Here is a 13,604-nt window from a genome sequence, read left to right as displayed (position 1 = left end):
AGGTATGGCTCCAGCCAGTGGAGAGTTTTCCCCCTGATTCCCATTGACTTCAGTTTTACTAGGGCCCTTTGATGCCATACTCGGTCAAATGCTGCCTTGATGTCAAGGGCAGTCACTCTCACCTCACCTCTGGAATTCAGCTTTTTTGTCCATATTTGGACAAAGGCTGTAATGAGGTCTGGAGCCGAGTGGTCCTGGCGGAACCCAAACTGGGCATCAGTGAGCAGGTTATTGGTGAGTAAGTGTTGCTTAATAGCACTGTCGACGACACCTTCCATCACTTTGCTGATGATTGAGTAGACTGATGGGGCGATAATTGGCCAGATTAGATTTGTCCTGCTTTGTGTGGACAGGACATACCTGGGCAGTTTTCCACATTGTCTGATAGATGCCAGCATTATAGCTGTACTGGAACAGCTTGGCCAGAGGCGCGGCTAGTTCTGGAGCACAAGTCTTCAGCACGACAGCCGGGATGTTGTTGGGGCCCACAACCTTAGCTGTATCCAGTGTGCTCAGCCATTTCTTGATATCACGTGGAGTGAATGGAGTTGGCTGAAGACTGGCTTCTGTGGTGGTGGGGACCTCAGGAGGAGGCCAATATGGATCATCCACTCGGCACTTCTGGCTGAAGATGGTTGCAAACGCTTCAGCTTTGTCTTTTTCACTCACATGCTGGGCTCCAACATTATTGAGGATAGTGGAGCCCATCATGACATACATCATGAGGGGTTGGGATTGGTGGGCAGAAGTCCCAGCCGAATCCGTTTCTTGTGCAAAAGGAAAAAGACAGATCATAATGCCACCATCAAGTCTGTTCTGCCATCCAGTTAAATTATGGTTGGTCTGTATCTTTACTCCATTTACATCCAAATGATCCATGTAAGTCACATTTGAGATGTTAGGGTGTTGCTTGTGATTTTGAATTTTAGAAGTGTAGCCCAACATTGAACTTCATAATTCCTAATTGTTCTCTGGCTAAACCAGTAATGAATATTTTAAAGTTGCACTCTGATAGGATATGTGAAAAACAAACCTACTGAATGGTTGAGTGTGTCATATGTAAGGATTAGCTCACTTACTTGCAATGTCTTTTTCTAGGTGAAAAATTCATGCGTTTGAATTATCCAGACATCAATTTTAACATGAGCTTGAACTACGAGAAAGAGGCTGAGTTCATGCATTCGCACATGATGGATCAAGCCATCAACAATGCAATTACATACCTTGGGGCTGAATCCCTCAGACCTCTGATGCAGCATCAACCCAGCACAATGGCAGAAGCAGTTCCAGTTATGAATTCTGTCTATCCTCAGGTATACCATCCAAGCAGGCTTGAAAGGCCAAGCAGCAGGGAAATAGCAGAAAGCCACGAAAATACAGTGGATGGCCCCATTTCTCTTATAAGAGCAAAGGATCAGACAGCAGAAAGAGGAATATCTCCTAGTAACAGCTGTTTAGATTCTACTGACACAGAAAGCAGCCATGATGATCGAAGTGGTCAACAATACCCTGGAATCCCAGCCTTAACTCCTCGGAACAAGCAAAGTCCTGCCTACACAAAGGAGGAATCAAAGGCTCTGGAACCAACAAAGGTTTTGTCCCATACTTCTAAAGAGATATACAGGGTCTTCAGTGGAGAGGGTGAGCAGATTAGGGCTTTCAAGTGTGAGCACTGTCGTGTGCTGTTTCTAGACCATGTCATGTACACCATTCACATGGGTTGCCATGGTTTCAGAGACCCATTTGAATGCAACATCTGTGGCTACAGAAGCCAGGATCGCTATGAATTCTCATCGCACATTGTTCGTGGAGAACACACATTCCACTAGGCCTTGAGCTCTAGGACAGTGATGAAGAACTGTATTTGGACTCCCACATTGACATAACTGAAAGGCAGAAGTGGCCTGGTGACAGAAGATTTGCCTTGTTTTTACTATCCATGGACCAAGAATATACTGCAGTGAGTATCTTCCACTCATTTGCAGTAATTTGATTTTTCACTCATATGACATTGTGGGAATTAAAATTAGCCCTTAGTTTATGAAAATGAGCTGTCAGTCATGTCATCTTCAGAATGTTGTATCATTCAACTCGGTCCTTGCGTAGGTGCAGCTGTGACAAACTAGTGAACGACTCATATGGAGAATTACAGTGAAGATGAAAAGAATGATGTAGGGTCAAGGGTGAACTATGTCTTAAACAAAGTACTGCACTTCCTTAACTTATTAACGGAGTAGGAGTAAAAGATTAATACTCTCTTGCGTGCAGCAGTCTTTCAGAGTTAATATCTTTGTCCGTTTCAGACACACAAATCAACCAAGATAAGGCCCACCAGAATAAAAGCAAGCACTTGTTGGTTAATTTTTAGACTTTGCAAAGTTGACCAAAATAATTGAAAAGGAATGTCACATCTTTAAGTCTTCAAACTTGTGTAAATTTGGAGGAAAAAAACCCTGAATCGTTAGGTGTGGTCATCACTACTTAGTTATGAGGTAAAACACATTTAATCACAGGCTCAGTATTAACCCAGTAATGGTGCTCCCTTTTTTGACTATCACAGTCTTAACCTGTTGAGTCCTTAATTACATTTTCTTACAAGCAAGAGATGAATGATACAGTGCCAATCAGATGACATGCCTGACAACCTGTTTCGTGGCACTTGCTCCTTGGATAAAGATTACCTCTCACAGTTAGATTGCTTGCTGAAGAGGGGAACAAAATTAGGACCCAAACTATGCACTTACTGGAAATTTTCATAAAGTACTGGAGACTATTGTTAATTTCTGAACATATAGCAACAAGGGAAGGATGTATTAAAACTCTGAAACTGTGATCATTCAACTGATTGTGAAGCACTGTCAGTTCTTAACCAGACTCACTTCCTGTTTCATGTAGCATTTTCTAATCTGGGACAAATGTCCCTGTCCTAAATCCTCGGGCTTTTTTGTTGCTGAAGCATTAGGTATAAGCTGTTTACATATTTTTGTACTAAAGTGTAGTTTTATACATGAAAATGCTTGAAAAATAAAAGGTACATTAGCTTTGTAGTGCATTTGCTACTGGAATCGGGTAACTGGAACCTCTTCCTTGGTTTGTTTAATGGTGGCAACATATGCTGTTATTTTTTGCGTAAAACTCTGGATGTACATTTTCCTTATAACATACCTTTTGTAAGAAGACTGAAACTGTAAACTTTTATGCAATTATTTAGAAAGTTTCAGCATCGACAACTATAGTATGTTTTAAATCTTTTAAAATGCTTTAATTAAAAATTTTAAATAAAACTACTTTATTCTGATGTCGGGCATTGGCAGCAGCTGTTTGTAGCCTAAGTTTAATTCGAATGACTTTTCCTCTTAAGTTCTTGTCACTCAGTGGTATAAGCGTCACAAGAGTCCGCAACAGACTCTCCAAACTTGAACCGGTTATACTAGACAGGTGAATGCAGTTTTCAAGTGCAATACTCATTTTTTTTTTCTTGGACTGTATAATGTATTTTCTCAATTTAGGAAATAGTTTATGTAAAATGTTTTTGAAATACATTAACTGATTCTTAAGACTGTATTGAAAACCCCTGTTACTGTGACCTAAATAACATGGCTTGTAAAAAAAAAAGTTGCAGAATCTTTGTTAATATTTTTTTAGGGAAAACTACTGTAAGGTTTGTACTGTCTGAGTGCACAAATACTGAAATAAATTTAGGGAACCTCAGGAATGAACTCTGTGTGCGTCCAGTTGTTTCACTCTCCATACCATTATGAAACTTAATGTGAAAGATACAACTTAGTGAGGCTTTATACAGATACATGAATCTAACAATTTTCTTATTCATTATATCCACAAAAGAAAGTGTCGTACAAGCATTTAAAAATCAATTCCAGTGGCCAGAAGCGTGAAGTTATGAACACAACCTTCGAGTTGCTGTACGTACACAAGGTCTGAATTAGGTGCTTGCTTTAAAGTTACATTTGCAACTTTTGTACAATCACCCAATTTCTGGCATTGCCAGTCTCTAAACCCGCCTTGCAGTGTAAGCAAAGCAAATTTGTAACAGAAGCTACTGCATCTTTAGAGAAAGAGGCCCATCAATGTAAATGGGATACGAGGCTCTTCTCAAAATGTAACTCGTAACCTTTGTGAACCATAAGAAAAAATATAGCGCTTCTGCAACTGTAGGACATCCCACGCGCTTTGCAGCTGATGAAGTGCTTTTGAAGTGTAGTCACTGTTGTAATGTGAGAAATGTGGCAGCCAATTTGCGCACAGCATGGTCCCACAAACAGCAATTAGATAATGACCAGATAATCTGTTTTAATTATGTTGGTTGAGGAATAAATATTGGCCAGGACATCGGGGAGAACTCTTCTTCGAATAGTGCCATGGGATCTTTTACATCCTCCTGAGAGTACAGACAGGGCCTCGGTTTAATGTCTTATCTAAAAGGCAGCACTCCCTCAGTACTGCACTGAAGTGGAGCCTAAATTATGTCTCTGGAGCGGGACTTGAACCAACAACCTTCTGACTCAGAGGCAAGTTTACTACCATTGAGCTACGGTTGACACATGTAGTATCTTGATATACAATTTATGTTTGAGTGTAGAGAAAAGATGCATCATTTTGTTTTATTCTAATGACTTGCAATTGATGAAATTAAAAATGTTATTGTGACAAAAACTTTAAACAAAGCAAAAAAAGGTTTCCCAGACACTTTTTCATGTTACTGCCCCTTTAAGATACACCTGTAAATACCAAATTAATACCTCACATGAAAAAATGCATTATAACATTGTAACTGATAGAAATATATATGATACAACATGGAAACAGGCCATTTGGCTCAATCAGTCCATGTCAGCATTCACCCTTAACACGAGCAAATAGTCATAATCACGTATATCCACTCTGTTCCCATATCTCTTCAACACCTTTTCTTTCATCCACCTATCCAAACTAATCTTGACTGTTGTCATAGTTTCTGTCTCAACCACTTAACTCTGGAAGTGATAGCAAAACAGAGAAAGAAATGAAAATGAAAGATACCTTACAGAAGGTAGCAAAATATATATACGGCACAGAAGGAGGCCATTCGGCTCATTGAGTCTGTGCCAGCTCTCTGTAGAGCAATCCAGTCAGTCCCATTCCCTGCTCTATCCCCGTAGCCCTGCAAGTGCCTATCCAGTCTCCACTTGAAAATATTGTGTCCCCGCTTCCACCACTTCCGTCGGCAGCGAATTCTAGGTCATCACCACTTGCTGCGTAAAAATGTTTTTCCTCACATCGCCCCTGTATCTCTTGCCCAAAACCTTAAATCTGTGTCCCCGAGTCCTATATATTTAATTTTAATTTTAAGGCGGTCTGGTACTAGCACGGAGCACGCTTTCATATGTCTCACTGTGACATGAGATGCAGTTTGCCTCTCGAGACTGGTGGCTGGCTATCATTCATTTCAAAAATTACCAAACCAGATATATATCATTGAGTGGCCTTGGCCCGGCCCCAGTTACTACATATTTCACCAGTGACTCAAAGAGCTACTATGAATTTTCAGCTCTCTTTTTCAATGTAGACACCAAAAAAAACTTTCATTAATTAATTGCCAGTCATTATAAGAAAGGAAAGTGACTGTTATGTTATGCACAGTAGTAAGAGAAAAGAAAAATAATTTCCATTTATACAGCGCGTTTCATGTACTCGGGTTGTACATTTTTGAAGTGTAGTCAATGTTGTAATGTAGGCAAACACTGCAGCCAATTTGCACACAACAAGAACTCAAATACCATAATAAGATAAATGAGCTTAATCTGGTGTTAGCCAAGTATTGGTCAGGAAACCAGGAAAACTCCCCTGCTTTTTAAACAGAAACATAGAAGATAGGAGCAGGAGTAGGTCATTCGACCCCTCGAGCCTGCTCCACCATTCAATGCGATCATGGCTGATCATCCAAATTCAGTACCCGGTCTCCCCATACCCCTTGATCCCTTTAGCCTTAAGAAATATATCCAACTCCTTCTTGAATATATTTAATGAATTGGCCTCTACTGCCTTCTGTGGTAGAGAATTCCACAGGTTCACCACTCTCTGGGTGAAGAAATTCCTCCTCATTTCTGTCCTAAATGGCCTACCCCTTATCCTTAGACTGTGACCCCTGGTTCTGGACTCACCGACCATCGGGAACATCCTTCCTGCATCTAGTCTGTCCAGCCCTGTCAGAATTTTATAAGTTTCAATGAGATCCCCTGTCATTCTTCTAAACTCCAGTGAGTACAAGCCCAATCGACCCAATCTCTCCTCGTACATCATTCCTGCCATCCCAGGTATCAGCCTGGTGAATCTTCCCTGAACTTCTTCCATTGCAAGAACATCCTTCATCAGATAAGGCGACCAAAACTGCACACAATACTCAAGATGTGGTCTCACCAAGGCCCTGTACAACTGCAGCAAGACATCCTTGTTCTTGTATTCAAACCCTCTCGCTACGAAGGCCAACATACCATTTGCCTTCTTAACCACCTGCTGCACCTGCATGCTTACCTTCAGCGACTGGTGCACAAGGATGCCCAGGTCTCATTGCACTTCCCCGTCTCCCAATCTATTGCCATTCAGATAATAATCTGTTAAAACTAATTCCTGGGATGCGGGCATCACCGGCAAGGCCAGCATTTCTTGCCCATCCCTAATTGCCCTTGCAAAGGTGGTGGTTAGCCGCCGTCTTGAACTGCCGCAGTCCGTGTGGTGAAGGTATTCCCTCAGTGCTGTTAGGGAGGAGTTCCAGGATTTTGACCCAGTGGCGATATATTTCCAAGTCAGGATGTTGTGTGACTTGGAGGGGAACTTGCAGGTGATGGTGTTCCCATGCACCTGCTGCCCTTGCCCTTCTAGGTGGAAGAGGTCGCGGGATTGGGAGGTGCTGCCAAAGAAGCCTTGGTGAGTTGCTGCAGTGCATCTTGTAGATGGTACACACTGCATCCACGGTACGGCGGTGGCGGAGGGAGTGAATGTTTATGGTGGTGGTTGGGGTGCCAATCAAGCGGGCTGCTTTGTCCTGAATGGTGTTGAGCTTCTTGAGTGTTGTTGGAACTACACTCATCCAGGTAAGTGGAGAGTATTCCATCACACTCCTGGCATGTGCCTTGTAGATGGTGGAAAGGCTTTGGGGAGTCAGGAGGTGAGACACTCACCACAGAATACCCAGCCTCTGACCTGCTCTTGTTCCCACAGTATTTATGTGGCTGGACCAGTTAAGTTTCTGGTCAATGATGACCCCCAAGATATTAATTGTGGGGAATTGGCAATGGTAATGCCGTTGAATGTCAAGGTGCGGTGGTGAGACTCTCGCTTGTTGGAAAAAGTAATTGCCTGGCACTTGTGTGGCGCAAATGTTACTTGCCACTTATCAGCCCTAGCCTGAATATCATCCAGATCTTGCTGCATGCGGGCATGGACTACTTCATTATCTGAGGAGTTGCGAATGGCACTGAACACTGTGCAATCATCAGCAAACAGCCCCCATTTCTGACCTTATGATGGAGGAAAGGTCATTGATGAAGCAGCTGAAGATGCTTGGGCCTAGGACACTGCCCTGAGGAACACCTGCAGCGATGTCCTGGGGCTGAGATAATTGACCTCCAATAACCACAACCATCTTCCTTTGTGCTGGGTATGATTCAAGCCACTGGAGAGTTTTGCCCCTGATTTGAATAGTATCATGGAATCTTTTGTGTCCACCTAAGAGGCCAGACCGGGCCTCGGTTTAACTTATCGGACAGACGGCACCTCCGACAGTGCAGCACTCCCTCAGTACTGCAATGGAGTGTCAGTCTAGATTTTGTGCTCAAATCTGTAGAGTGGGGACTTGAACCCACTATCTTCTGACCCAGAGGTGAGAGTGCTACCACTGATCCAAAGCTGACATCAGCGAATGGCAATACTGTCATAATGCAGACTGACGAGCAGTTTTTATACCTTCTCTCCCCAGCTAGATAACCCATTGAGTGAATGGTATTGGCTGACAACATGGGAAATATGGATGTTTATCTCAGCAGTTTTCAGACCACACAAATGTCTATGTTGTTTTGGGTTGTGATGGTTACTTTATTGTCAATATACAGCAATCGTTCTAAATGATTTTTTTTTGCATATACAGTGAGTTAAGAACTAAGAAAAAGTCATGGAAGTGGAACAGCCATTTGGCTCAACAAGCTCATCCCTCTTGTATTCAACTCAACTCAACCAGCCTAGCATCCAACTAGGTATTGAATTCCCCTTCTGTTTTTTCAGCCATCTAGGTCCTACCCTGTAGGACTCCTTTCCCTGCCTGTATAAAGGCTCCTCAAAGTCTATCTGTTGACTCATGCTTTCAGACAATTCTTTTAATTCTTTTATGACAGTTTGGCTTGTTCGCTCCTATGGAAGCACCTTGGGACAGCCCTAACTTAATATACTGGCTTTGCCTTATCTATGCCATTCAAATACATTATATAACTTAGTGAGGTCCCCTCTTAACTTTCTTCACTCTAGACCTATGGGGGGCGATTTTCCCCAGATACTTTAGGCGCTAAAGAGCCTCCGAAGAGGGCAAGTTGGGGTCTTAAACTGCAATGCCAGTTTGGCCCGCGTTTAGCACAAGACGAAAGGAGTTGAAGTGTACACTAGGGACGGCCGCCCAGAGAATTGTTATGGGGCTGATTGCCAATTAAACTGCCTGCTAGCGCTCATTAAAGAGGCGGCACGCCATTTTGGTGCATAGCGCTTCAATTAACGACCTCTCCTAACAGCGACCAGCTGAACAGGAGTAAACAAGTCGTTGCTGAGGACTTTTAGCGCTACTTAAAGCCATGCTCAGATTTCACTGTTCACTTGCTGATTGAGACCGACTGACCACACTGCGATTGAAGAGGACATTTGAGACACTTTCTGGGACACTTTGTCAAGACTTCACCAACACGTTATCAACATTTTTCCCAGATATTCTCTCAAGGCTTCACCTAAAAAGAGTAAGTGTTGTGCTACTCTACCTTATTGGACACCTTCAATAAAATCATGGCTGATTTGATCGTGGCTTCAACTCCACTTTCCTGCCCGCTCCCCATAACCTTTGACTGCCTTGCCTTTCAAAAATCTGTCTATCTCTACCTTAAATATATTCAATGACCCAGCCTCCACAGCTCTTTGGGGAAGAGAATTCCAAAGATTCACGGCCCTCTGAGAGAAGAAATTCCTCCTCATTTCCGAATTAAAAGGGTGCTCCCTTATTTTGAAATTATGCCCTCTAGTTCTAGATTCCCCCACAAGGGGAAACATCAGGCTGGATTTTCTGCATGGGAAGCTTTTGGAGGCGGGAGTGCTGCTTGCCGGGTTTCAGTCCCGCCTCCATCAGCTTCTGGCCAACCAGCGGGAATTTCCCGATTGACCTTGTTAAGCCCGCCCGGGAGGCTCAGCAGGCCAATTAGGGGGAAGTCAGTGACAGAGCACGTCAACGTATGACGTGTCATCTGTCAAGAACTTTTGAAAGAAGAAATGTCATCGTTTGACAGCTCTGTGAAGCTGTCAAACACTGACATTCTGTGTAGTTTGATGAGTTCTTGTATTCAGGACTCATCAAACCTTTCCACTTTGCAGAAATCAGCTGGCTGTTGGATCGGAGGATGCAACAGCCAGTCTGTGAGCTCTACAATGGAGATATCAGGACTCCGGCTCCACAGCGGCTGAAGGCTGTAGGTAGAAACAAAGGTAAGTGAACATTTTTTAACACTTTACACTCACCTCACATACTTACCACTCCACACTTGCACCCATCACTCACCTCTACATTGCACTTTCAGACCCCTCTGACCCCCGCAGACCTCCTACTCCCCTCTTACACCCCGGCGGGGTACCCCCAGGTCGGGAAGCCTGCACTTCAGCACGAAAAATGGGGATAATCCTATTTTCTGCCTGTTAGCTACCAGGTAGTTAATATGCTTTAATCCCTTCCCACCTCCAAGGAGACGGGACCTGGGGTGGAACGGCTTCCCGCCTCCAGGCAAGAGGGCACGGAGGCGGGTTGGGGGCGGGTTTGCCACCCGCCCCCAAATTCTGCAACTTTCCCGGCAGTCCCGCCTCCATACCCGCCTCCTCGGGGCTGAGAAAATCCAGCCCATCCTCTCTGCATCTACCCTGTCAAGCCCCTTCAGAATCTTATATGTTTCAATAAGAGCCCCTCTCATTCTAATAAACTCCAGTGAGTATAGGCCCGACCTGCTCAGCCTTTCTTCATAAGACAACCCCTTCATCTCCGGCATCAACCTTGTGAACCTTCTCTGAACTGCCTCCAATGCAAGTATCTCCTTCCTTAAATAAGGAGACCAAAACTGTATGCAGTACTCCAGGTGTGGTCTCACCAATGACCTGTACAGTTGTAACAGGACTTCCCTGCTTTTATACTTCATTCCCTTTGCAATAAAGGCCAACATTCCATTTACCTTCCTAATTACTTGCTGTACCTGCTTGCTAACTTTTTGTGATTCATGTACAAGGACCCCCAGATCCCTCTGTACCTCAGCATTTTGTAATCTCTCTCCATTTAAATAATAATTTGCTTTTTTATTTTTCCTACCATTTTCCCACATTAAACGCCATCTGCCAGATTTTTGCCCACTCACTTAGCCTATCTATATCCCTTTGGAGATTCTTTGCGTCCTCCACACAATTTGCTTCCCCACCTATCTTTGTGGGAGGTCTCTGCGGCTCTATACGCTCTGAGGAATGATTATATATCATTCCCTATTGCCAGAGAAGACCAGAGGCAGAGAGCTCTAGGATTCGACAGGATTGTGGGATTCCACATGGTCCAGGGAGCCATTGACTGTACACATGTGGCCATGCGAGCCCCTCATTTAAACTCAGAGATGTCTCGGAACAGGAAGGGATTCCATTCTCTCAGTGTGCAGCTTGTGTGCGACCACTGGCAGCATGCAGGTGAATGCCTGCTATCCAGGGAGCTGTCACGATTCATTTATAATGAGGCAGTCATCCATCCCACTGATCTTTGAGCCCCAACACAATGTACATGGCTGGCTGCTAGGTGACAAGGGATACCCTCTGATGCCATGGCTCATGACTCCCCTGAGAAACCCCCAGACACCAGCTGAGCACTCATACAATGAGAGCCACTCAGTCACCAGGAATATCATTGAGCAGACCATTGGGGTCCTCAAGCAGAGGTTTAGATGCCTTGACCGGTCACGAGGTGCCCTGCAGTACTCGGCCGAGAAGGTCTGCAGATCCGTGGTGATTTGTTGCATGCTCCACAATCTGGTGATCGTGAGAGACCAGCTGTTACCATCAGCAATTTTGCCAGAGGGTCAAGCTCAGAAGCCATAAGAGGAGGAGGAGAAAGAGGAGGAAAAGGAGAAGGAAAAAGAAGGAGGGGGGCCAGGGGGAGCTCCAGAGGGTTCCAGGTAGACAGCCTGCACCTGGAAGGAACACTCGCCGCCATCTAATTGAGGAACGCTTTTGAAAGATGTGCTCCACCATCAGACTCCAGAGCACTGTTGCCACATGATTGACCTTCCACGATTAAGTATCCATCAGGAAGTCCATCATCTGCACTCAATCCTTTCGACCCCTTCCCCTGAAGACCAGAATAAAAAAGACCACGGATTTCATCATTACACCAGTACACAATTAACATAATCAATCTTTACCTGCAGCACAATCAAACAATGGTAACATGACACAACTAACAAATATTGGACTATTCACCCTGGTGCTTACCCTTAGTAGCTATCCTATTAGTGCTCTTGCCTAATCTAGTGCTTCTACGAAGTGCAACCCCGGTGGCAGCAGCAGGCCAGGTGGATAGTTGTTGAGAATCTGAAGAGGGCAGTCCAAATGTCCTCCTGCGACACCCTCGAGAGGCTGCGGGTCGTGATGGCCCCGCCTCAGACTACACCATCTCAGCATGGGCTTCAGCACTCTGGGCCGCCTGGCTGACAGGCAACAGCAAGTGCAATGGTGGAGTGGTGGGGGAGGAAGCAGCAATGCTGGCATCCGGAGAGATTCCCAAGCCTCTACCTCAGGGCCTCTGTTCAGCCAACCCAGTGATCTGCTGGAGGACAAATCTCTTGGCATCAGAGACACTCTGCAAGCTGCTTTCAACCAAGGAGCCCAGAGCCGCCATGGCAGCTGCCTGAGCTTCCATTGCAGCACTTTGCCGTTCCATGGAAGACGCAAGTAGTTCAATGGAAGCTGTTTGGGCTTCTATTACCGCACTTTGTCATTCCATGGAAGCTGCAATAACTGCATTGGAAGCTGCGACCTCAGTCATCAGACGCTGCATGATGTGGGGCTCCACAAGTCGCTGGATGGAAGTCACCAGCCTCTCCACGAATGGCTGCTGCCAACTAGTGTCCGGTGCATCCCATTGTGAAAATCCCTCTTCTAACATAGCCTCTAAGTTACGCATCGTGCCGATCTCTAAGCTGGTGCCTGCGACAGTGGCGTTCCACAGTGCTCAGTACTAGGTCCCTTGCTTTTTGTGGTATATATCAATGATTTAGACTTCAACGTAGGGGGCATGATTAAGAAATTTGCAGATGATACAAAAATTGGCCGTGTGGTTGATAGTGAGGAAGATGGCTGTAGACTACAGGAAGATATAAATGAACTGGTCAGGTGGGCAGAAAAGTGGCAAAAATGGAACTCAATCCAGAAAAGTGTGAGGTAATGCATTTAGGGAGGGCTAACAAGGCAAGGGAATACACAATAAATGGTAGGATACTGAGAAATGTAGAGGAACAGAGGGACCTTGGAGTGCATGTCCATAGATCCCTGAAGGTAGCAGGACAGGTAGATAAGACGGTTAAGAAGGCACACAGGACACATTCCTTTATTAGCCGAGGCATAGAATATAAGAGCAGAGAGGTTATGCTTGAACTCTATAAAACACTAGTTAGGCCACCGCTAGAGCACTGCATACAGTTCTGGTCACCACATTACAGGAAAAATGTGTTTGCACTCGAGAGTGTACAGAGGAGATTTACGGGGATGTTGCCAGGACTAGAGAATTTTAGCTATGAGGAAAGATTAGATAGGCTGGGTTTGTTTTTTTTGGAACAGAGGAGGCTGAGGTGAGATTTAATTGAAGTGTATAAAATTATGAGGGGCCTAGATAGAGTGGATAGGAAGGACCTATTTCCCTTAGCAGAGAGGTCAATAACCAGGGGGTTTAGATTTAAAGTAATTGCTAGGATTAGAGGGGAGTTGAGAAATGTTTTCACCCAGAGGGTGGTGGGGGTCTGGAATTCACTGTCTGAAAGAGCGGTAGAGGCAGAAACCCTCATCACATTTAAAAAGTACTTGGATATGCATAGAGTCATAGGCCTAGAAATTCGGTTGGTAGCGCCGGCGCTGAGCGCCTAAAGAGACCTAGAATTGGGGCGATACCCTATGTTGAGACGTTCGCTATGAAGATAGCGACAACTCAGATATTGACTATACATTTAGCGCCTGCGCTGAGTGTTTGCGCGCGCCCACAAGCGCAAGCAGATCATGACGTCATTTCAGTGTGCAACGCCTTTTAGGAGCACCTGAGCGCATATTGGGTGGCGCCCGGAGCCTTAACG

The 13,604-nt window shown here is 44.7% G+C and overlaps 1 protein-coding gene across 9 annotated transcripts in view; it reads left to right on the top strand.

The window, feature by feature from the left end:
* Positions 1 to 3,719, top strand: part of ikzf2 (IKAROS family zinc finger 2) — a 288,134-nt gene extending 284,415 nt beyond the window's left edge. For all 9 annotated transcript variants that reach the window (XM_085985421.1, XM_085985424.1, XM_085985417.1 and 6 more), the window contains one exon: positions 1,099 to 3,719. In XM_085985421.1, the coding sequence (XP_085841547.1) occupies positions 1,099 to 1,829 (731 nt within the window). In that variant the 3' untranslated portion in view covers positions 1,830 to 3,719. The remainder of the gene's footprint in view (positions 1 to 1,098) is intronic.
* The last annotated feature ends 9,885 nt before the right edge of the window (positions 3,720 to 13,604 follow it).

This window comes from Somniosus microcephalus, chromosome 4 (genome assembly GCF_052327205.1).
Source record: "Somniosus microcephalus isolate GS21.2 chromosome 4, FLI_Smic_1.0, whole genome shotgun sequence".
In the NCBI taxonomy this organism is placed as follows: Eukaryota; Metazoa; Chordata; class Chondrichthyes; order Squaliformes; family Somniosidae; genus Somniosus; species Somniosus microcephalus.
Note: the sequence above shows the minus strand (reverse complement) of the source record. Positions and strands in the feature narration are given on the sequence as shown.